Consider the following 25,489-nt stretch of genomic DNA (forward strand, 5'->3'; position numbering starts at 1 on the left):
CTATTTTAGTTCTCCCTGTGCCCTGCAAAGCAAGGCTAGGCAATGTCCCTCCATTGTTACATTACTTAATCTGAAATAATCTTTCAAGCGATCAGTTTCTAACCTCCCTGTTTCTTTATTTCGTAACCCTTAGCCCCGAGTCCTTCATGAGATGCCAGTGCAACAAAGGAACAGGAATTGGCCATTTAACCCCGCGAGCCTGTTCTACCAATCAATCAGATCATGGCTGATCTGTATCAGTTGTATGACTTACTTCAAGTCAAGGCACATTGGTATATCACACCATCATGTAAACAGCCTCAGGCAATGAGGATAATATTACAAAGTGGAAATATACATTCCAGGTTAACTTAGAACGAGTTCTCTGGCTTCCTCAACACAAGACATACCCAAGTCTTGGCATTATTTTCCCAAGTCTGATCTCTTTATTAATGTGTAAATGTTAATTTTTTTGGAGGCGGGAGGAGCACATTCATTTCAATTCATGGTTCAGCAATAATCAGGAGCTGAATCCCAGAGAAAAAAGCAAGTAGACTAAACGTAATTCTCCAGAAAACATGCTTCTATTCATTATGCAACAGGAAATGTCTGCTTGAGAGAGATTGACCTTTAAGTACAAAAAAGTTATTTTTGCAAGATAGATCAATATCAATTAACTGCATTTTTTCCAGTTATCAACTAAGAATGCAGCGTACAAAAACACCACCTGCAATCTTCGATTAGGAATTTGCAAAGATAATCCAGCCTACTCACTTTGCCAGATTTTTTTGAAACAGAACCACAACTTTATATCAGCCTTGGTCACAAAATGGACAGAAGAACCGAGCTCCAGAGGTGAGGTGAGAGTAGTTACTTGATATCAAGACAGCATTCAACTGAATATGGCATCAAGAGCTCTAATAAACTGGTATGTTTGGGAATTAGGGGAAAACTCTCTACAAGTCAGAGTTATGATCTCACACAAAGAAGGATGACTGTGGTTGTTGGACGTCAGTCATCTCAGTCCCAAGCCATCTCTGCAGGAGTTCCTTCATCTAGTTTCCCAAACCCAATCATCTTCTCCTGCTTCATCAATGATCTACGCTCCATCATAAGACCAGAGATGGATGTTTGCTGAAGATTGCACAACGTTCAGCACTATTCACACTCCTCAAATACTGATGCAGCCAACATTCATTTGCAGGAAGATTTGGACAACATCCAAGCTTGGGCTGATAAGTGACAAATAATATTTGCAAGACACAAATGCCAAACAATGAGCATCTGCAACAAGGCAGAGTCTAATAATCACGTTGATGTTCAACGTGTCATTTAATCCCCCTCTATTAACATCTTGGGGTTACCATTGACCAAAAACTCAACTGTCCCAACCATACATATATTGTGGCTATGAAGCAGTATAGGAACTTGCCAGTAACTCACCTCCTCTGTCCTCAAAGCCTGTCCACCATCTACAAAGCACAAATCAGGAGTGTGATAAAATACTCCCCACTTGCCTGAATGAACGCAGCTCCAACAACACTCAAGAAGGTTGGCATCATCCAGGACAAAGCAACCCACTTGACTGACATTCCATCCATCACTTTTCATATTCCCTCCCTTCAAATTCCTGAAACTTCCTTTCAAATGGCATGGTGGGTCAACCTACAGTAAATGAATTGCAGTCACTCAAAAGGTAAACTCACCATCACTGCCTCAAGGCCAACTAGAAATGGGCAAAAAAGTGCAGGGCCCAGCACTTGTAACTGCAAAAACATAATTTTATTGGTGCATCTCATTAGCTTATACAAATTTCATCTTGCAGAGTAATGCATCAAGTAAAAAGGATTGTGTGTGTCAAGCTGAAGTGTTTTCTGATCACATATCTTACATCCCAGTAAGAAAAATGTCTAATGAGAATGTAGGATGGATTGTTTTCCTAATTTGACATAAAACTAACAGCACATGAGCAGATCATTAACCCCATCTATGACAGCATATATGTCCACACAAGCTTCCTGATGCCATTCTTCATCTAATCAACCAACATTTCCTTTTACTCCATTTGCCAACATGTGTTTATCGAATTTGCCTTTAATTGCAACAATGTTATTCACCTCAACCACTTCTTGTGGCAGCAAGTTCCACATTGTAACCACTGCCTGGGCAAAAAGGTTTCACTGGAGCTTCCTATTGGATTTTTTGGTGATTATGTCAGATATAAAGCTGCTAGATTAGTTTACCACGTCCCCCAACTAAAAAGGAAAATCTTCCAGGTCTACCCCATCTCAGCATCATAAGTTTAAGCACCTTTTCTGGGTAACCCCTCAGTAATTTTCTAATTTATGGAGAAAACAGCTCCACTCTGTTCAGCCTTTTGTTTATTTTTTTCCTCTCAATTCTAGTATCATCCTCATTAATTGTTTGTGCTTGCTTTTAAATGCAAATAAAGTTCTGTGGATGACCAGGTTTGATCTCTCTTTGTGCACAAACTTACAGGTTTACATGTGGCAGAACAGATTCTGAGTAGGCTGTTCTAAGAACTGACTTTGGATGAAGAACTACTGAAGCAGTTCAGCCCCTGTAAGACTGCCTTACTTAAAAGTGAGTTAATTGGACAATTACTCCAATTTATGGAACGTAACAGGTAGACATATCTATAATACATACAGTGATTTACATCCGTAAACTGAAGGAATGTGCCAGGACTGTCGTTTCAGTTCAGTGGTTGCATCAATGTTATAGTTCCAAGGCTACACCACATCCGCATTGGGTGGTGAGCAAAAGCCAGCCACAGTTGCAGGAATCTCTTCTGTGATAAGGCAGAGAGAATGTATAAACAGAATGGAGTGATGGGGGAGGGGCAGTGGTGGTGGGAGAAGCTGGAGGGGAAGCACAGACAAAGGAAACAGGCGAAAAACAGGAGAGAAAAACATTTTGGCTTGGCACTTGTGGTCAGCGACAAAGTGGTGGTGCCCGGCCCTGATATCAAAGAAAGCTTCCCAGAAAGATCTATGGCATGACCTTTTCCTTTCCTGGTGTCAATTTGAATCCAGTGGCAAATCAAGGGGGTGACCAGGCGCCCAGCAACAGTGATGTCATCGAGCAGGGTAAACAGCCAATCACATTGATGTATGTTCACGGCCAACACTTGGAAATAAAAACAACTGAATGTTTCACTTCATTAAGACTTCTTGATGGTGTGAAACAAATAACTGGGAAATGCACAGGGGTTAAGTTAGAAAATATCACAAATAAGTCTTCAGCTCATTTTTTAAAAATTGTGCATTTTCTCATCATAGACAAGAAATTTGACATTCTGTCAACGTCAAAGTTAATCTTTTTCCAGGGGCTGAACAGCTCAGCAATAATTCTGAATACAGAACACCAAAAAAAAAACTCAGAAAGAGGAGAGAGACAGACATATATATATGCAGGCACAGACAGACACACAAATGAAAGCCAGAGACAAGCTGAGAAAGCTATAAAAAGTATTAAGAAAGAGTGAGACACCACAAGTTAGGGCCAGAAAGAAACAAAGACAGGCAGAAACAGAGATCAAGACTATGCGAGAAAGAAAGACAGACACACTTTGGTGAAGATAAAGGCAAATACTGGTGAAAAGAGAGTCAGAAATGGGAAATCTCTGTTGGAAAACAGTTACTGTATTTCAGTTTTCAATTACAGGGCTGTTACATCCTCATGGATTTGTCTAATGCATGACTTGTATGTCTAATGTTAAACTGCACTGATGGCATAGTCCCAAGAGGCTTAAACAAATAATTTGGTCAAAATTAAGGCTCCATATGTGAGTCATTAGAACTTGGCACATGATCAGATTGTGAGCTGGTTCATTTAAAGACCATTAACCCCTACATATGCCTTAGTTTTGTGCAGAACGAATTGTATCACATTAAGTTGCCAAACTAAACCTCATTAACAATGTCATACCTGTAATAATTTTTCACCTGGATTAACTTTATATATTCCCCAGAAATAATGGAAACTTCAGAAGTAACATAATTGTAAGAGAGAAAATATGCCAGACTAAATTAAGTTGACAAGTCCAGATAGATGAAAACATTAATAAAGCACAAGAATCTTATTATTTTCTTCACATTTTAGGGAGAGACTAATAAATTTACAGAATAAAACGTAAAGTTGCCATAGTCTTACCAGACCATAGGGCTGTTCTCTTATTAGAGAAAGAGGACTGGTGGTAGCTTTTAACATTAGGGTCATCACACCTCAGGTGAGGGAAAAGGTTGAGAAGCAGTAATTTCAGCCGGTGTAAGAATTGAACCCATGCCGTTGGCATTACTCTGCATCGCAAACCAGCCAACTGAGCTATCTGACCCCCTAAGTATCTAAAAAATTGAAATAATAATTTCAATAAGCGGAGTACAACCTCACCTTTATTTTAGTTATCACAACAATACAGAGCAGGATCTTTTAAAATCAGCTCACCATATTTTAAAAGAACAGACAGAATCTTTTAGAATTTTGACCACATTACACATTCTTATTTACATTGCTTGTATCTCACTATTGTGGATTGATATGGAACATAAAACAAGGAACTAAGTCTCCCCATTCAGCATTTTCAATATCTCCTAGGAAACTTCAGAATTAATATTTATTATGCTTTCTGAGTAAGGTAACTTTTTTTTAAAAAAACAGGGCATAAAATGGGAAATACTTCAGTCTAGCATTGAAAGATACCACAGAAGATAAATACGTAGAAATATCATTTTTCCTCTTTTTTTTTTTGTTGGGATGCAAGGCCAGCATTAGTTGCCCATTGAGGTTGGTTGGCTCGCCGAGCTGGTTTGTTGTTCCGCAGACATTTTGTTACCATGCTGGGTAACATCATCAGTGCAGCCTCTGATGAAGCATCGGTGTGTTTTCCCGCCTGGTTTTTAAACTCTGGAGTCCGTTGAGCTGGATTGCCTCACTTCCGGTTTTCCTTCGTAGTGGAGTGTATATGGGGTTGAGTTCTATGTGTTTATTGATGGCTTTCTTTGTGGAGTACAAGGCTTCTAGGAATTCCTGTGCCTGTCTCTGTTTAGCTTGTCCCAGGATTTTGGTGTTGTCCCAGTCGAATTGGTGGTTCTCCTTATCCATCTGGATAGAGATGAGTGAGTATTGGTCGTGTCTTTTTGTAGCCAGTTGGTGTTCATGTACCCTTCTTGTTAGTTTCCTTCCTGTTTGTCCGATGTAGTGTTTGTCACAGTCTCTGCAGGAGATCTTATAGATGACATTGGTCCTGTCCATGGCAGGGAGTGGGTCTTTAGTTTGGGTGAGCAGTTGTCGTAGGGTTGCTGTGGGCTTGTGTGCCACTCTGATGCCTAGCGGTCGTGGGAGTCTTGTGGTTAGTTCCGATGTGTTCCTGATGGAGGGTAATGTGATGAGTGTGTCCGGGCGTGTAGTATCTTCCAGATGTTGTTCGCGTAGGCATCTTCTGACCCAGCTTTTTGGATATCCATTGTCCTTGAAAACCTGGAAGAGGTATTCTTCTTCCTCTTGGCATAGTTCTGTGTTGCTGCAGTGTGTTGTTGCCCATTTAAACAGTGTTTGCACGCAACTTCGTTTGTGTGTGTTGGGACGGTTACTGTTGAAGTTCAGTATCTGGTCCGTGTGTGTGGCTTTTCTGTGTACTTTCATTTGCAGTTCCCCATTTGTCTTGCGCTCTACCATGACGTCCAGGAATGGGAGCTGTTTGTTCTTCTCCTTCTGTCTGGTGAATTTTATTCCAGCGAGTGTGTTGTTTATAAGTTTGTGGGTTTCCTCTAATTTGGTCCGTTTAATGATGAAAAAGTGTTGTCTACGCGGAGTAACCATATTTTTGGTTGGGTTTGCGGAAGGGCCATCCTTTCTAGTCTTTGCATCACTGCTTCTGCTATGAGTCCGGAGATAGGTGATCTCATGGGTGTCCACGGCTTTTTCCGTGTCTGTCAGTTTCCTGTCAGAGAGGTTTCTTATCCAGGTGTCTGTTCTATTGTTGTCGTTTTTGTGGGTAGGTGTGGCTAGCTTGTCTTGAAGGGTCTGTCTTTTCTTGGCTCTTGTGGTCTGATGGCTGATGTTAATGGCTCGTTCCATGCCCATTGTCCAGGCTTGATTGGTAGCTTCCAGGAATAAAGTTTTTTGGTGCGTAATTTCTCTGTTGTATCTGTGGAGCTGGTTGTGTGTGTGCGTCGTTTATTATTACCCTTACCATCCTGCAGCCCATTTGTTGCCCATCTTTAAGTACCCTTGAGCTGAGTCACTTACAAGGCCATTCCAGCGGGCAGTTAAGAGTCAACCATATTGCTGTGGATCTAGCGTCACATGTAGGACAGACTAGGTAAAGATGGCAAATTTCCTTCCCGAAAGGACATAAATGAACCAGAACAGATCTTGATAGTGGTTACAAAGTCCTCACTAGACTAGCAAGTTTTAATTCTGAATTTAATAGTGGAATTCAAATTTTACCATCTGCTGAGGTGGGTTTTGAACCTAGGTCCTCAGAGCATTAGCCTGGCTCTTTGGATTACTGGGGTCAATACCATTCTGCCACCACCTCTCTGCTGTATTACTTTAGATGAAAGCATTTTTAGTACAATAGTGGACCTTTAATTGGGAGGAGTGGCATACAATTACATTCCTACAATGAAGGAGTGATAAAAACCAAAAGAACTGCTGATGCTGTCCATCAGGAGCAAAAATAGAAGTCGCTGAAAAAAGGTCAGCAGGTCTGGCAGCATCTGTGAAGAGAAAAATCAGAGTTAACGTTTCGGGTCTGGTGGCCCTTCCTCAGGAGTGATGTCCTATTATTCACAACTCCAAAAGGATCTCAATAGGCCATTCGCCTCCTTTGGGCAAGATGGCATAAAGAGAATCTGCTGCTCATTCTTTTCCAGTTAAGACTCTTTGGCTAACCATAATGGCCTCAATGACTGTTCCTCCAACTGGGAACTGGACAAAGTGAGAAAAAAAGATAAAACTCAACTTTCTTTCTCATACCACATGCCACCGATTTAGATAAACACTTTTAGCAGCAGAACACAACCACAATGAAATGCTTCACTTACCCAACTCAGATGGCCACATCAATCTTATATTGACAATTCAAGAAAAGAGGAAGAAAGGAAACAGGTAGCCACAGAACATTCGAAATGACATCAATAATTGGGAAAGTGCTGGAATCTATCAAGAAAGTCTTATCAATACACATAGAAAATTGTAGTATGATCAAACAAAGTCAATATGGTTTTACGAAAGGGAAATAGTGTTTAACAAATTTATTTGCATTTTTTCAGAATATAACTACCAAAGAAGCAATAGATGCAATATACTTGAATTTCAGAAAGATATTCAACAAAAAGTGACAGATAAGGGGTTATGATGTTGGGAGAGATAATATTAGCATAGATAGGGGCACAGAAGGTGATAGATAAGGAGTCATGAAGTTGGGAGAGATAATATTAGCATAGATAGGGGCTGGTTAATGAACATGAAGCAAGGAATACATATAAAGGGGGCGGGTGGTTTCAAGTTGTCAGGCTGTGTGATCGTGTTTAGTAAGAATCGGTGCTGAGGCCTCAGATATTTGGAAGTTATATTAAAGACTCAAATGATGTTCTAGTAATACAAAGCCAAGTAGGAATGCAGACGAAGGAGGACACAAAGATGTTACAAAGATGGATAGTCAAGTTAAATGACTGGGAAATTAAGAGGCAAATGCTATCTAATATCGTGAAGTGTGACGTTATTCACTTACGTCATAAGATTAGAAAAGCTGAATGTTTTTTTAAAAAGATGTGGAACTTATAAATGTTGATGCTCATAGGGACTTGGACGTGCTCATACAAGGAATATAAAGTTACTATGCAGGTACATCAGTAATTAGGAAGGCAAAGGGCATGCTAGCCTTTATTACAAGGAGACTGGAGTTACATCAAAATAGGTGCTGTACTGAATGGTGAAGATGGTTATCTCAGAGTACAATGGGACCTTGATCAGATGGGCCAATGGGCTGAGGCGTGGCAGATGGAAGTTCAGTTTAGATAAATGTGAGGTGATGCATTTTGGTAAGGCAAACCAGAGTAATGGTGTACATCTCTATGACTGCTACTGAGAACAAAGTGACTGTGAATGTAAATTCATCGACTACCTGGCAGAGTACTGTGTGTGAACACATGGAATGTAAAATTTGTACAAATTTAGGGAAACTTCAAATGGAAAGACTGAAAAGGAAGAAACAGAGAGCTCCTCTTAGCAGGAAGCCATTTCCTGCAGACATGTTGGTGTTTTCTCCTTCGAGGGATATGCAAAACACAGGGTTAAAAGTGAGCTTCAACCCTTGTCAGTATGTATTAATGACTTGATGTTCTAGTGTGTGAATTAGTGGGCTTACAAAGATACAGCTTTGAGATCAGCCATTTAACACTCTTGCACTGCAGGTAAAGAAAGGGAACATTACTATCTCACTCCAAGTGCTGCCTGAAAGAAGTAGGACAAAGGAATTTCAGACAACCCTCAAAGCCACGAATCTTGAAACTGATTGAAATTAACAGTGTCAATGCTATTGGTAACATTCAATGTAATGCTCGACTATCGACACCTCATGAGTGACTCAGACAAATCCATATTTATTTTTGGACTCACTTCTTATTGTAATCTGTGAAAACATGTTCGTCTTATTTATTCTCACGTTCAGTAACTAAAAAAAAAAATTTCTTTTGTTAACTCAAGCAAGTCTAGTTAACTTGGCTCCTTTTAAGAAATAAAATTTAGTTGGTCTAGGAGAAAGGTGTCCAGAGGGGAAGGGGAGCTTCTGAAAAATTAACCTTGTTGCAACAAACCTAGAGTGTGGATAAATAACCAATGCATCTTTTATCACCTGGGAGCTTAATGATTTTGGATCTGCCATCTGGAACCATAATGAATTGGGAAACCTTGTCTGGGACTGGTCAGAACAACATTTAAGAAAAAATATGCCTGCATTAAAACCAAGCTCACTTGGTTGAACTCTGGGATGAGAAGGTTGACCTACGATAAGAGGTTGATTAAATTGGGTCTACATTCTTTGTTTAGAAGAATGAGAGGCGATCTCTTTGAAACATACAAGATTCTGAAGGGGACAAACACTATGAGGTTGTTCCCTTGGTTGGGAAGTACGCAGGTGCATAGTCTCACAATAAAGGGGAAAATTATTTAGGACTAAGTTGAGAAGATGTCCTTTAACTTAAAAGGATGAGAATCCATGAAATTCTTTATATCAGAAGGCTGTGGATGGTTCATCATTGAATACATTTTGATGTCAGGGAATCAAAGAATACAGAGAGATGAATGGGATAATGAAGTTGAAGGTGAAGAAAAGGCATTGTCATATTGAATGGTGGGTAGATTTGTAGGCTGTAGGGTCCACTACTTCCTTATTCCAACACATTCCTGGCTGGCCTCTCGCATACCAACTGCTTTTAACCTTGAGATTTCAAAGCTTCTGTGAAGCACCTTAATGTTTCATTATGTTAAAAGGTGCTAGACAAATTTAAGTTGCTGTATTGGATTTCATTAACTCTAATCTGAACGGTGCTTTGTTACCCATCCAAGGCTTTTAAATCTTTGGACTCTTCTACTCCCCCCACCTTTAAACTTAGTTTGCCAGCACTAAAATTCATACTGAGTTATGTGTGCAGATCAGGAGACTCTGGCATAAATTTCTGGGGCCCTTCACTCAGTTACCTTTCCACTACCATACCCAGGTTGAGAGGTGATCCTTCTTGCCTTCTACCATTTCACCTTTTAGCTAGGTCAGCAAGATCTACCATCACAGGCCTTGATGTGGAGTAATCAAAGGGCAGTGACCTGCTGCCCAACTTAAATATAATAAGAACGAACAAAATGATCAGCTTCCTGAGTAGTATAATATTTTGTTACTGTGCATTTCTTACCCATTGGAAGTACACAAGTAAATGAAAGGGATTTCTTTTAAAAATGGTTCACTTTGGCTCAAAGTATTTTTTAGACTAACAATATAATCTGCACGTGGCTAGGGTGATGCCTGGAGTGTAGAGTCACTGCAGACACACACTGCTGCTGTGCTGGGGGTGCTCCTGCTGCTCTGCATACCTGCTGCATTCATTCCCACTGTCAATCCCCTCCCTCTGGACCGAGAGGGTGAGTTTAGATAAAATCGGGGAATCACTGAGGATCTCAGGGCATTCTACCACATTAGTCTACAGAGAGGGAGAGGGGACAGATTGGGAATTAGAACAGCAGCGGTTGCAAAGTAGGTAAATCCCACTGACAGGGCTATTGTCCAGCACAGAATAAGCAAAATGTAAATCTAATCCTTCGAGGGCTCTCTAGGAATCACCCACAGGATCTGTGAAAAGACTGCTTACTGCAGGTCAGAATCAAAGATGGTATTATTGTTGCTAATCAATTTTTAATCCTCATTCATGGAACGTGGGAGTTGCTGGCTGGCCACCGTTTATTGCTCACTCCAACTTGTCCCTTGAGAAGGTGGTGGTGAGTTCTCTTCTTCAACCGCCACAGTCTATGTTAGGTAGACCCACAATGCCATCTGGGAGGGAGTTCCAGGATTTTGACCTGTTGTTAACTTGTGTTTTTAGTAACTTCTGTCAATTGCAGTATGCTTCCTCAGGTTGGGAGTTTTGTTCCCAAATGGTTGCTCACTGGGATAGCCTTTAACCAAGGGATTGACCCAACTGGCACACCCCCAAACACTAACTGGACCTAGCTCCAGCATGCACTTAGTGAGGCTGAGTCAGTGATAGCTCCCTGGATCAGCATCAACCTTGTTAATGATGGAGAAGCTCTCCTTTCCTTTCATTGTTTGCTTCTCCTCAAGTAGCAATTCATAACGGTGCAGGTGAACTCCTGGATGGCGGTCCCAGGACAAGCCAGAGTAACTCTTCCAATCCCAGGATCCCTCTCTCCAACCTTGCTGCTCCTCCAATCTGTCTCTTAAGGAGATGGAGGAGGAGAGAGGGAACTTGTGGTTGGAGGAGTTGAAACTGCAAGAATCAGACAGAATGTGTGATTAGAGGAACTACTCCTCATTGTGTGTCACTGTGTGTGTGTGTGTGTGTGTGTGTGTGTGTGTGTGTGTGAGTGTGTGTGTGTGTGAGTGAGATTTACACTACCATGACTGAATTTTGACAAGAACCTTGGGTATTTATTGGTTGAATTTCCCCACTGTTGTTGGAACACCAGCAAAATACTGCAGGGCATAAGAAGAAACTTGTACAAGGCTTCTGGGCGTGTTAGCAAGCTGGGATGAATGCCTTCCTTATGCAGTACAAAGAATCAATACCTAGTCTGTTGCAAAAATGACAAATTCACAAATTGGCCATCAAGAAACAGGACAACAAATCACCGTAGAATTAAATATTTTTGAGAACAGAATTAATGCAAAAATGCAACAAGAAATTGCTCAAAAGACGTAAATGTGTAAAGGGGAACCAACTGTAATAACATTTATAATGTTGTTTCATTCATCTGTCATTAAAATTTGCTTCAACTGGAGTTTTATATTTGCCTCTAATGCTTGTATAAATTATAGCTACATTGTTAACTTTTAGCATTTTACATCTGGTTAAAATCAAATGAAGCCTTAAATTTCATACAACCGTTTAGAATTTTCGTTAAAATCTACTGAAGTACTTTCAAGTTGAAGATGTGCCAAATTACTGTTCACAGAAACAATGATCTACAACATTTCCTCTCCTCCTCGTCTGCTTTATCTTGTAGTCTTGGTCTTGATTTAGGAGGGAAGGTTATCTAGGTTATGTAGGAAGAGAACACGGTGTAATCACAAATGGACACAGCTTAGATGCCTAAAATCCTGAACACACTTTGGAATGTTTCTTTTACACACCATTCCAAGTTCTACTTACCCTAATGACTATTTGAACCTCAGCATTAATATTAACTTTTCCATTACTATATGTATTTAGTTTGCACCAGTTGTAAATGCATCCAACGTGGCTTATTATTATTTTCAATACTCTAATCCTTCATGTCTGAATATATTCAATAGTTATTACATTGACATTTTGTTCACTGTGCCATTTCAAAATCCTGGGCTACTGAAGCAGTCCATACCTGAAAGCAATAAGACCTGGATAACTTTTAGCATGGGCTGACAAGTGGCATGTAATATTCAAGCCACACCAGTGTCAGGCAAGACAGAATCTAACCTTAACATATAGCAGCATTACCAAAGCTGAAATCGCCCATTAACATAACTGGAGATCTCTTGACTGGAATCTTGATTGGACAGCCATATAAATACGGTGTCTGTAAGAGCAGTGCAGAGGCTGGGGATTTCAAGAGAAGGAACTCATCCCTAATTCCTCAAAGTAAGTCTACTTGTGTAGGGCACACAAGTCAGGAATGTGATGGGATACTCCCCACTTGCGTGGATGAGTGCTGCTCCATAAACACAGGCTGCTCAACGTCATCCAGGACAAAGCAGCTCCATCCATCACCAACGACATTCACTCCCGCCAAAACTATGCACAGTGGTAGCAATGAGTACCATCTATAAGATGTACCAGAGCAACTAAGCAGGTCTCCTTCAATAGCACCTTCTAAACCCACAACCTTGACTACTTAGAAGGCTAAATGCAACAGATACATGAGAACATGACTCTGAAAGATATCCCACCGTCACACACCATCCTGACTTAAATCTATATTGCTATTCCTTCGCTGTCACTGAGTCAAAACCCTGGAACTCAGTTCCTAACAGCACTTTGGATATACCGACACCAGAAAGAACTGCTGCAGCTCAAGAAAGCAGTTCAACACATCTTCTCAGGAGCAATTAGGGAACGTATTCTCACCTGTATCATAAAACATCACAGTTGTACAAAATTGACTTTTTTAAATATTGAATTAACAATTGATATTAAAATGAAACAAAATATTAATGCAGAATGATATCCGCTCAATTTCAGAAATGCCAGTGGCTAGATATTAAAACCTAGTCAATTTCCACCGTCTGCTATTTCTGCTTCAATTTATGATCATTTTACAATATTATTTGTCCTGTGTAAATATATCAACATTAAGAAGCTGATAAGGTATTGTATTCTGAATTTCAATTTAACCTCATTTAATACAACTTCAGTATAGTTCATGGTATTATGGCTAATGAATTTACAGATATAAATATTTGATTCCGCTTTACTTTGAATCCTTGACTAATAGAATAAGTGAACTTGTATAAAGATCAACACTATTCTGACATAAAAGCAAAAAGTGTTAGAGAAACTCAGCAGGTGTGGCAGCATGTGGACAAAGAAACAAAATTAACGTTTCCAATCCAATGTGATGATTCTTTGGAATGGAAGGGGGATGGCAAATAATAGTTTTTAGGCTGTTGAAAATAGCGAGTGGAACAGGTGGTGAAATTGCCAACAGCGAGAGACAAAGGGAGTGCTAACTACAAGTTACAGCTCTCTCAACGGTGATGAGATGAAACAAGAGTTAGCTTGTGTTTCGGTTCTGTTCACTGAGGGGGTAAATGTTGGTAAGGGACATTGGCCTTCAGTAGTCTTCATTTCCTGTTATTTAATAGTATCACTGGACTTCAATGCCTACCTGAGGCACCAAACCACACAGAACAGTTCAATATTTCATGTAAAGTGCTATACCACTAAAAAGGCAGTATTGTCTTAGAATTGCATCATCAGGCTGTAAAACGTGTTTATCCTGTGGTTCAAAGTAACAATCTTCTGGCTCAGTGGTCATAATATGTCAGTAACTGAGCGCTTGCTTTTCATGTATTTTGATTACCGTTAGTAACTCCACACAGCAGTTCAATTGATATGAATGAAAATGTTTGCATGTCCGTGGGAACACAGACACCAGGATCCAACTGAAAAGAATTTAAGTACATTAAACAAAGCTTCATGTGGGCTGTACCTAATGTACACTGAGTTTACTTGGGTACATACACAGATCACAAGACATCGGAGCCAAAACAGGCTATTCAGCCCATCGAGTCTCTTCACCATTCAATGATATAATGGTTGATCTGATAAACCTCATTCCGCTTTCCTACCTTTTCACCATAACCTTTGATTCCTTTAATGATTAAAAATCCATGTGGGTCAGCCTTGAAATGTACTTAACAACCCAGCCTCTAAAGCTCTTTGCAGTAAGTAATTCCATAGATTCACTACTCTCAGAGATGAAATTCCTCCTCTGTCTTTAATGGGTGACCCTTTGTTCTGATATTATGCCCTCTGGTCCTAGACTCTTCCAGAATGGAAAATAATTTTCTGCATCTATATTGCCAATTCTTCTAAGAATCTTGTATATTTCAGTAAGAATACCCCTCATTCTTCTAAACTCCAATGAGTATACACCCAAACTACTTAACTTCTCTTCATAAGAGGGTCTCCCCATCCCGGGATGAGCCAAGCGAACCTTCTCTGAACTTCTACCAATGTCAGTATATCTTTTCTTAGATAAGGGGATCAAAACTGTTTGCGGTAAGCTAGCTGTGATCTAGTGGCTAGTGCCTTAAATAGTTTTAGTAAAACTTCCTTATGTTTATACTCTATCCCCTTTGAAATAAAGGCCAACATTCCATTTGCCTTTCCTATTACTTGCTGAATTTTGATGCTAGCATTTTGTGATAAGGACTCCCAAATGCCTCTGTGCTGTTGCTTTCTGCAACCTTTCACCATTGAAAATTAAATTCAGTCCTGTATTCTAGTTGCCAATGTGCATAACTTGAAATTTTCCCCACAACATATTCCCTTTATATTTAATTTGCCAAGTTTTTGCCCACTCACCCAACCTTTGCAGATTCTGTGTGTCATCCTCACCACTTACCTTCCCACCTATTTTTGTGTCGTCCACAATCTTGGCTACAGAACATTCATTTTACTCATTCAAGTTATTAATATATATTGTCATTACTGTGCTCACAGCACTGATCTCTGTGGTAGACTACTGCTTGCCATCCTAAAAAATGCCCGCCTTTCCTTGCTCTCTGTTTTCCATTAGGTAGCCAATCCTCTATACATGCTAATATACTACCTCCAATACCAACAGCTCTATCTATGCTTAGTGACCAAACCCAAAATCAGCCTCAGCCAGAGCTGATTGGTTGTCGGAGTAGGAGTTGGCTAAAGTTATTCGGGACAGTCCCAGCTTTACATGGTATTGCAGTAGACTTGCTAAACTTACAAATTATATCTGAATAATCTGAGTAAAACCTACAAATCCTCTTCCACCAAAAAAGATTTAAATTTACTTTATAGTATAGTTAAACTCCAACTAAAATATATTCTAGAAGGAAACATGTTTTTATAGATGTTTATAAAATCATGAGAGGCATGGATAGGGTGAATAGCCAAGGTCTTTTTCCCCAGGGTGGGGGAGTCCACAACTAGAGGGCATAGGTTTAAGGTGGGAGGGGCAAGATATAAAAGGGACCTAAGGGGCAACTTTTTCACACAGAGGGTGGTACGTGTATGGAATGAGCTGCCAGGGGAAGTGGTGGAGGCTAGTAGAATTACAACATTTAAAAGGCATCTGAATGGGTACATGAATAGGAAGGGTTTAGAAGAATATGGGCCAAATGCTGGCAAATGGGACTGGGTTAATTTAGGATATCTGGTCAGTATGGACAAATTGGACCAGAGGGTCTGTTTCCATGCTGTACAACATTAAGACTCTATGACAGTCTGACAATATGATTGGATGCAGGACCTCACGAAGACAGTGGGCATGTCGATAATGTCGTCATTCAAGGTTTGGCTTTCTTCGGAAGGTGATTTTCCAAATAATTGCTCCAAGTCTGCAGCCAACCATTAGGTGGAGGTTGGGTAAAAAACATCAAAAAAACCATTTTAAAAGACTGTTTAACCTAGGCACTCAAGTGTCCAAACACAACACCCAAAACTTTTATTTTATATTAAAAATAAATTCCATAACCAACTTACCACTAAGTCAAGAAAGTTGATGTAGTGCTGAAGTTCAGGCTGTGCTTCACAGAACTGACGAAAAAGTAGTCTTCCAATTGGCTGCTTCTCACATAGGCTGGAATAGTCTCTCTCTACATGAAAAGGAGGCAAAGATTGGGCAAAAGGAAAAAGTGTTTTATATATCATTTCTTTAATACGCTTTTAATTTGTACTCAAATCCAATTAATTCTGCTTCTATTTTCAAAATAGAAAGACTGCAATTATTGTACACTTATCGAATGTGTAAAGATGTGCTAATGTATGGATGTGCCAGCTGTCTACACTGGTTGACATTGCTGCCACTATCCGCTTGAAGTGAGAGAAAATACAGTGCCTGTTTACTCTAGTATAGTGGAGGAAAGCTACTACCTGGTCTGACTTAATGTTACCAAGTTAGCCTGGACATTGTTTAAAAGATTTTGAACTGGACTAGATGTTTGGTTACACTCCTTTGAAATCCGAGGCTGTTCTGTCCACAAGTCCATATGACACCAAATGCTTGGCGGAAGCAAGTATTAACCATTTCAGACTATTTTCAACCGATGCTACAAACAAACAAGCCTGATGCACTGAAAGTACATGAACTGAAAATTAGTCCTGCAGTTTGAAAATATGTTCACTGGCGAATTTGTCATTTTGCTTTCTGTATAATTTTTTCATGAGCTTAAGTATCCTATGAATAACACAGTGACAAACTATACTGTTCAACAATATACAATTTGAGTCTAGACACTTCCTAATGGAAAGGCAGGGTAAATATATAACTGAGACAGTGAATTAATCCAGTTGACATTTTCAGTCATAGTAGTATGGGACTGTGAGAAGATCACCTACCCAACATGAAAGTAAAAGGATATTTTGAGTGGGTTGAGGCTGGGGAATTTTGTTTATTAAAATTTTCCACCACCATTCATGTCTAGATGTGGCAGGTCTCCAGAACTTTAATGTGATCGTATGTTTGTGGGATCTCTGAGCTTTGAATACAGCATGCTGTTGCTGCCTTACAGTGCATACGTAGTCCCTTAAAAACAAAATTGTAAAACTACAATAAAAGATATTACAAAGATGGTAATCTTGCAAGGACAAATGTTTGGGGAATTTTACCACTATTATTGATTAAGCAGTTTCTTATATCTAAAGAATGCTCAGATTCAAATTATAGTTTAATAGAATGTCACAAAATAAATGGAAATAGGCTTGGGTTCACACACAATCCAGTGATATTGTTCACAATGAGTTGATGATTTTATAAAAACAAGAGTATTAATCTGGCACTGTTGGCATGATAAGCAGCACAGCTAAAGGACAGTTTAGAACTGAACACGTTTAAGGTGTTTTTGCCCATGAATAGAACTGTATATCATCACAATCTGAAACCTCAGAGTGCAGCACCTCTCAATACTGCATTATCAAATCAGAAGAACAATGTGCAGGTCGAAAGGTGTGCCCGGACAAGATTACTTTCCCTCAAAGCTCAAGAAATTATTCTCTATTCAGTAACTGTTGTATGAATGCTTCCCCATCTCCAAGTATTGTTCTGACTATCTCTCTTTTCATCTGTGAGTGCCTGTCTTCTATTTGTGTTTCTATATCTGTCAGTTTCTTCCTTGTATTTTGTACCTTTCTATTCTGTTTTTATTTGTGCCTGGACATCAGAGAACATGGATGGGGGCTAGGCCCAAGAGAAGTCCAGTCCAGTAGAATGTATAGCATCCGTTGTGGACAAAGGATCAGGTCTGGGTTCCAGCCTGGAAAATTGGTAGGAGGAAAGACCTAATATGGGTGAAATGTTGCCAAATCTTTCCACACTTGTCTCCTAATGGGATATCACACAGATTTGAAAGAAAACAACACTGAAATGTCAGAAAGATCAGTTGCCTCAAGGAGGGTGGATTTTTTTCTTAATGATTTCATTGGTCTAAAATCACTGTTACAGAAGTGCCAATCAACTAACATGATCAATAATGGACTGACAGAACTATGTCTCATGCACAGCATTCCAGGACAGTCTGCTGTGAAAAATCAAACTGAAAGCTTTCTAGCTGTTCCAGCAAGTGTTAACAATTGTAACCTTCTATAACACTATACGAAGATGAATCCTCTATTTTTCATGTTCAAAGCAGTTGTGCATTAATTACCATCTGCAGAATCAAAAGAACCTACAACCAATAAAGGACAAATATAATAACAGTAAGGAAGGACACAATTTCTGATCAAATGCACCACCTTAGATGGGAGGTTCTCCGGAAAACCCAGGCCAATTGCTAATATTAGGATTGCAGACATATGTCAAACACATTTATATTAGTCAAACTATTTGGCAAAATTTTAAGTTTACAACACACCAGCAATGGAGTTCTGCAAGAGTGCAGACAGCAGAAAAATAAGCACGCTGAATTAATTTGTAACTTTTGTTTAAACGCAACCACAGTATTAACATATCATTTCCCAATTTATAACCAATTATTGGAGTTGGTGTGATGAAGTGACTTCAATTTCAGTATTTAAAGAATATAAAAAAGGCATCTTTCACTTAGACAGAAAATAATGAGCTGCTCCTGGACTGCTTTGACTGACTGGACATCTTTGATGTAGTGGAGAAAAACATAAACCGTCCATTTTATCAGTTTTAACAGGCTCCATTATTCACACTTCCAGAGCTATTATTATAGCTGAGCCCCTTATGAATGTTTGGTTGAGTTTCAGAAGCTGTTGAATCATTTATCGCAGCAGAGGGAGTGTTCATGCTTCTATTGAGAGTTTCAAGAGATTATTAAAGGATTATCTCTCTTTGATGTGGTAAATCAAATACATGATTGTTTGTTTTCACAACAGATTGATCCTGAGAGTATTTGCATTTTTTAAATGCATTTTACGAATGAGAATTTTTTTTCAGTATAAAGTATATTGGAGTGAGAGCTGTATTAAGTTGTTACAATTTTCAATTTTCATCTCCATTTCAAATAAATAGCCTGCGATCCACCCATAGTGAATACCGGGTAAGTGGCTACAGAGAATATATGGAATGTATAGGAGCATAGACATAGTATGGCAATTGAGGAATATGAGGGACTTGGAGGGGAATGTGGCATGGTGAGGGTTTGAGGGCCTGATACTTAATTAAAATTGGGGTGATTTCCCAGTAAACGGAGGTGGGCAATTTAACCTGCCAACTTGATGATCCAACAGCCACAAGTCTACCTTGGAATGTGATGGACCCAACCCTGTCCTGTCCCACCTCTAAGTGAAAAAAGGCAGGTGGGGGTCTTTTCAAAGATGACATGTCTGCCAAGTTAGGAAGTTTCAAAGACACAGGCTTCCTGACACGTCCACTAAATTCTAGCAGTGGGTAGCAGATACAGCTGCTAAATTTCAAAGTTTTGTTTTAAATTCCTATATAATGCCACACCTATTACTCCAGATTTGATCATAATTGAAGAACCCCAGAATTACAACCTTGGTGCAACAGCAAAGCTCCTAACGATTTCACTCAATTAGCAGAGTCAACCTAGCACCAGAGAAACTGCATTCAGATCAAATTTACTAGTTCTGGCAATCTGGCACTCCTTTTCCTGGCTAAAATTCATTTCTTACTGTGGAGTAACCAGGGAAAGTTGGTGCAACTATATAAGAGAACAGACAACTTCCATAGAGAAACAATAAGGAGCATAATTAATAATCAAGGAGTAAAACAGATTCCCACCTCTAAACAGGAGGAAATCACTTTGGTGTACCTGATAGCAAAGAAATCAACCTCCCTTGATTGTTCATGAAACATTTTTGCGCAGTCTATTTTGAAAAGTGATTGCAATGTGTGAACAATTTTCCAATAAGTTATATTTACACGTGATAAAGTGGAACCAAGACTAAAAATAATGGAAGACTTGCATTTATAGCATCAGGATTTCCCAGGTACTTCGCTACCCCTTAAATACATCTGAAGTGTAACTACTGTTATGGACCAGACCAAACCCTGTCAAAATATATTAAGAAGAAAGCCTACACTCTAACTTTTTCTTATTTTAAAGGTATGTGTAAGGCATTGCATTCCTGATGAAATTCAATTGGTCAAACTACTTTAAGCAAAATGTACTTTATTTTTACACTACAGTTAAAATACAGACAAAATAAAAATAAATTGGCTTAACTGTAACTATCAAAATGCTTAACAAAACAATATATATTAGCTACTCCTAATTAACTGTTCCAATATTGTAATATCCCATAAACACACCCTTGGCAAAGGCAAATTCAGTAAAATAGATTGTCTCACATGCAATTCTAGCAGCAGGAAGAGAACCCACCTCTCAGCTGTAATAGATGGAGACAGTACGAGAGAGAGAGATATAGCAGTTTTCACAACTCCAACAGCTACTGCTGAAGGCTAAACGAAAAATCCTGCTTGTGTGGGTACTTGACCCCACACACTGGGTTGGTCAGCAGCACTAGCACAATAATGACAGCTGGCTGCATGCCGAGTGGCAGATGTGGCTTCTCCAGGCTATAGGAGGCGGTGGCAGCATCAAGTGCATTTTTTCCCTATTCAGGGCTGATGGCAGCAGCAGCGAGGTCGTTCTCCCAGCGCTCGGGGACTGGCGACAGCGGCAAAGCTCCCTCCAGTGGCAGCAGGCTCTTCAAGATGGCGGTGCCAGCAAGGCAATATCTGCAGCCAAAGCAGGAATCATGGCCCAACAAAGGCCTGGCCTGGCAGCGGAGCCAGGGACTCTTGGTTGTGGGGCGAGTGTGGGTTCAGTAACATCAGTGAAGTGGGCACAGTGGCGAACAGCTGGCGCCTAAACTTGGGGCGACTCCTACAAGTGGGGTGTTGGTGGGTCTGGTGCAGGCAGCAGAAAGGCAGTTGAGGTCTCCCTTGAGGCTTGGTGATGGCATGAACTGAGTCGGAAAGACTCCTATTCTGAACTTTTTACTTCTTATTTTTCTAATTTATTCCTATGACCTCTAGTGCTGGACTGTTTTTCTTACTTTTCTAATTTCTTTTTGTTTCTTAAGAATTTGATCTTGTGTATCTGTACCTAGGTACCTTTGTACCTAAAATGGCACTGTAATGCAGTGACCGTAAACTTTTCACTGTACTCGAGTATGTGACAATAAAGCTAATTCAATTCGATACAACTACTAGTCACCCAGGCGAAGCTTAATGTTGACACCCTTACCCTTCATTGTTACTTTGAGATGAGGAATAACTTCATTTACCAGCAGATGATGTAGGTTGGAACAAATGTTACCAATGTGACATTTAGATTTTACTAGGCCTGCAGTCAATACATTAAAAAAACACTTCTATTAGCATTTCCTGTTTGATAAGATAACTTATTTGCACAACTAATCATCGCTTTCCATTTCAAAACTGTACACACGTTAAGCAGAGATTTAAATAGCTACTTCCATGAATTTACCACTACTGTGTGTTCGAATCACATGATTAAAAATGTGTCTGACAACAATTCAACACAATTTATTTTGATGTGAAGCTATACAACTTCAACCAATTGAATTGAACCTTTCATTCAAGAATGCAACACTTTGGCACCTTGGTGACCTTTCATTTTTAAGGCCCCTGGACTTGTTTCCATCGCTGTTACTCAGTGGCTATATATACTGAGCTCATTTCCATCGCTGTTATTCCAGTGACTATGTATACTGAATGTCTGTTTAATAGTCACACGAGAATGTAATGAATACAAAGAAAAATATTTTAACAGTGAGGTCATCAGATCCATGGAAACAGGGCCTCATTATACTCTAGAATTATTTAATTTTGTAACTATTCCAAGAAAAGAAATTTGTACCTTCTTATTGTCTTCATTATTAGCAACAAAACCACATTCAAAACATCATTTTGACTGCTATATTGTACCAATGACCATAAGGCCCAGAAAAAATCTTAAAAGCATTTATTTCTTCAAGGGAGCCTTGTGAGATATTCTTTAGAACATGATTTTTTTTGTTTATTGAAACTTTTAAAGTTGGAAACTGTGGTTAAGATTTTCTTTTTTGTTAATTTATGATAAATAAATCTGTTATACTCTGTTTCCAAAACTGCATTTAGGAAGAATCTGAACTTGATACAGATGATCTTGTAACCTTACCATCACAATTGGAGCCCAATGTTCCTCCATTCCAAAGTTCCCATTGTTTCCAAATCCCATAGCAGGGTGCCATTTATGGGCTCAAAGATGAAAAAGACTGGACTAGACCAGTCTAGACCATACCAGACTTCCCACCTAGTCTACGTGGGTAGACTAAATTTTATTCCCTTGAATAAGGAAGTGTACAAGTGATTTAATGGAGGTGTTAAGCATGATTAATCAAGTTCTCAAGGTAGAACAAGAGAAGCTGCTCAGTCACTTGCATTCTCTTGACAATTGACTATGCTTATGTTTTTGTCATTTGCTCAAAATATATTGTATGCTTGATAATCATTATGGAGAAAAATATTAATTTAAAGCCCAGGTTTATAACAGAGTGGCTGCTTCAAAATAAAAACCGTGTGAGAACTATTTCAACATAGAAGCTAATACAAAGTCGAACTTTTGCACATTTAAGAATATAGCTATGAACCTTTGGAAATTAGAAATTTCAGTTAGAGTAAAACAAGGTTATATTAAAAAAGCACAGATTTAATCAATTGATTAACTTTTGTTAATTGGTAGCAACTCTCTTGTTAATCATGATTTAGTTTTGTTTTATATCAAGCAAGACTGCTGACAGCAAAAGTATGACTGAAAAATTGTAATGACGGGAAATACAGAGAATATGTAAAATTGGTGACATACAACTTGCAAAAGTTAGAGATAAATGGATCGATGGCCATATACACAGGCTGTTCATCATGTTGTTGTCAATTAAAAAAATGAAATAAGTTGGATCCATCACAAATGAAATTTATTAGTATGTCCATACCCAAAATCACTATACCCGTATGAAGTTATTTAGTAACATACAATACAGCTACATGATTCCACCATTTAAAATGAATAGTTGATGGGTACTTACTAAAACGATAAGCTCCATAAAGAAATAGAAATAATGTTGATATAATTGAAAAGTTTGTAGTCAGCAACATGTTTAATAAGGTCTCTAATGAATTGGACCCTTTATTCCTGACGACTTCAAAGAGCAACCTTTGTTCATTCCTTCTCCATTTTCACTGAATTTTAAAATACAGTTTTAAAGCACCAGTCAAAATAAACTTACACCCTCATTAAAAGTTAATACTTTGTGCACATTCTGGAAATTGTGCCCAAGATGCACTTGGAATTCCATTAATCAGGTTAAAATCAAGTTTCTGTAAAAATTGCAATCGCAAACAAAGTTTTCCACAAGCTAAACCAATTGGGCACAGTAACAGAACATAATTGTTCTTTTTTCTTTTCTGTTACCAAGTATTCTTTGGTATATTGAAGAATGATAACCTGATGCAATTTTGTTAATACAGTTCAGAAGGATACTCTGGCTGTGAATAATCAGATTTTAAAGCACCAAAAACAGTTGAAAATACAATTCTAAGCTATTTAATTGTTTAGTTGTTGTGCACTTGTCAGCAGCTTAGTAAATTAAATACTTTAGATATGAAATAAATTTTAAAGCAGGTCTATTAGTGCCTTTGTACTAAAGAAAACCAGCTCAAGCTGAAGGTCTGCCGTGAAATCTCAACTTAGATCAGCAGCATGATCAATTTTGTGGGGTCCTTATTTTTGGCAACCTGCATTGTCAGCCATCATAAGATATTCTCGAGAGTAGGAATACAAGTGGTTTTAAGAAAAACTCATCTATTTAAAACATTCTAATCTTTTGCACTGATTCAGTCAATTCAGACTGCACTGTTATTACTAGCATAACTAAGTATAAACCCTACACCAAAATATCTACTCCAAAACAGGATGTCTGATTTGCTGCCACATGATATCTTTGGTATCAAAAGATTTTAAGATGCAAATGTTAAAACTTTGATGGTTATCTAACCTTTGCTCTGTATGACTGCCTGACCATATTGCTTGATTAGCCATTTTGTGAATTGTTTTTAGACATATTACTAAGCAATTCAATACCTTTTAAGAATTAATAAAAATATACCATGGACAAATCTGATGCCTAAAAATTTGTGAAAGCTGAAATGGGATTTGTATCATTTACTAGTTAATCGAGTTCTAATTCAACAATCTGAAACAAAAGGCAGTGAAAAGGCAGCAGCATTAAGACAGAACCACAAACTCCACTAACAGTGAAAAGTTAAAAAATATTTGTACAGTTCAGAAAAATTTAAACTCAAAGTCACAAAAAATGTTCTACCTGCGACGCTGCTTCATCCCTTCCTCAAATTGGCTTGAATTTTCAGTTCATTGTTTGGTTCCAAATATCAATATCCAAACTATTCAATATTTTAGTGCCAACTTCTGCTATCAATTCTCTTCACAAATAAACTCGTTTAATAGTTATGTCTGTTACAAAAGTTGCTTATTTTGTAAAAAGCATCAGAATTTTATAGGCCTGATTTTTAATGCCAGGATGAGTTGCTTGAATCTGAAAATTTTCTGGCTCAGCACACTACTTTGTTTAAAGGTGCCAACTGGACCCAATTTTGGTTCTGGGGAGGCAGGATTAAGTTGGCCCCATCAATATCTGCAGAAGATCCTTGATGGCCACTGAGGCCAGTGTGTGCAAATGCAAGCCCTGCCTTGGTTCTCCAAGACTTAGATCTAGTTGCTTCAAACAAGCCCTCACATCCACAAACCCACTTTCCATGCCATTTCCATGCCAACACATTCCCTCCAGCCAATCCCCATGTCCTCATACACACTGTGGTAAGAGGACGTCCACAGTCATTTTGAGCAAACAACATGATCAATTGAATATTACTATGCGCAGAGAAGTACAAGAGAGAACATCTCATTTGGAGCCCCAATGGCATAACTCCTTTTGCATATGCTAAGTAACTATATCCAAAGGAAACAGTACAATTCCCTGGACTTCCTCCCCACAATGTATCTCCCTGGTAACTTGCTCAGTACCTACCATTGCAGACCTCAGGAACCATGTGAAGTTGAAAATGCCCTAACAGTGGGTTGACTTACAACTGCAGTGGTTCAAAAGAGCCGCTCAACACCACCTTTCATGCTGGCCCATCAACACCCACATCCATGAAAGAATTTTTAAAAAAGTCCTTCAACAACACACCTATTCATAAGTAGCAAATTGCTGGCTAAGGTGCTTTGACTGGCCAAACCGGCATCTGTTTGTGCTCAGCACTAAGCTCAACAGCCCTGCTGAGTTTGGGTTTCTTCCAATTAAGAGCCACCCCATCAGATTTCTCCTCCTGCCACCCCCGACCCCCAGCAAAAACTGGATCGACCTGAAATGGGGACGAGTCATTTATGTGTCTCAAAATGATTACACCTCTCATTTCTTCCAAATTCCAGAGAACATAGGTCCATTCCACAAAATCTCTTCTATTCGATCAGCCCTTCCATACCAGAAATCAAACAAGCAGACAT

General features: G+C 39.0%; 1 protein-coding gene across 2 annotated transcripts in view; it reads right to left on the minus strand.

The window, feature by feature from the left end:
- LOC109936422 (G protein-coupled receptor kinase 5) overlaps positions 1–25,489 on the minus strand; it is a 243,528-nt gene that overhangs the window by 101,955 nt on the left and 116,084 nt on the right. The window contains exon 3 of one of the 2 annotated variants that reach the window (XM_048608894.1): positions 15,954–16,066. In XM_048608894.1, the coding sequence (XP_048464851.1) occupies positions 15,954–16,066 (113 nt within the window). Of the gene's footprint in view, positions 1–2,649; positions 2,675–15,953; positions 16,067–25,489 lie in introns of those variants that run through there. The other variant, XM_048608895.1, reaches the window with a different exon arrangement.

The sequence above is a fragment of the Rhincodon typus genome, chromosome 20 (genome assembly GCF_021869965.1).
Source record: "Rhincodon typus isolate 14 chromosome 20, sRhiTyp1.1, whole genome shotgun sequence".
NCBI classification, from domain to species: Eukaryota; Metazoa; Chordata; class Chondrichthyes; order Orectolobiformes; family Rhincodontidae; genus Rhincodon; species Rhincodon typus.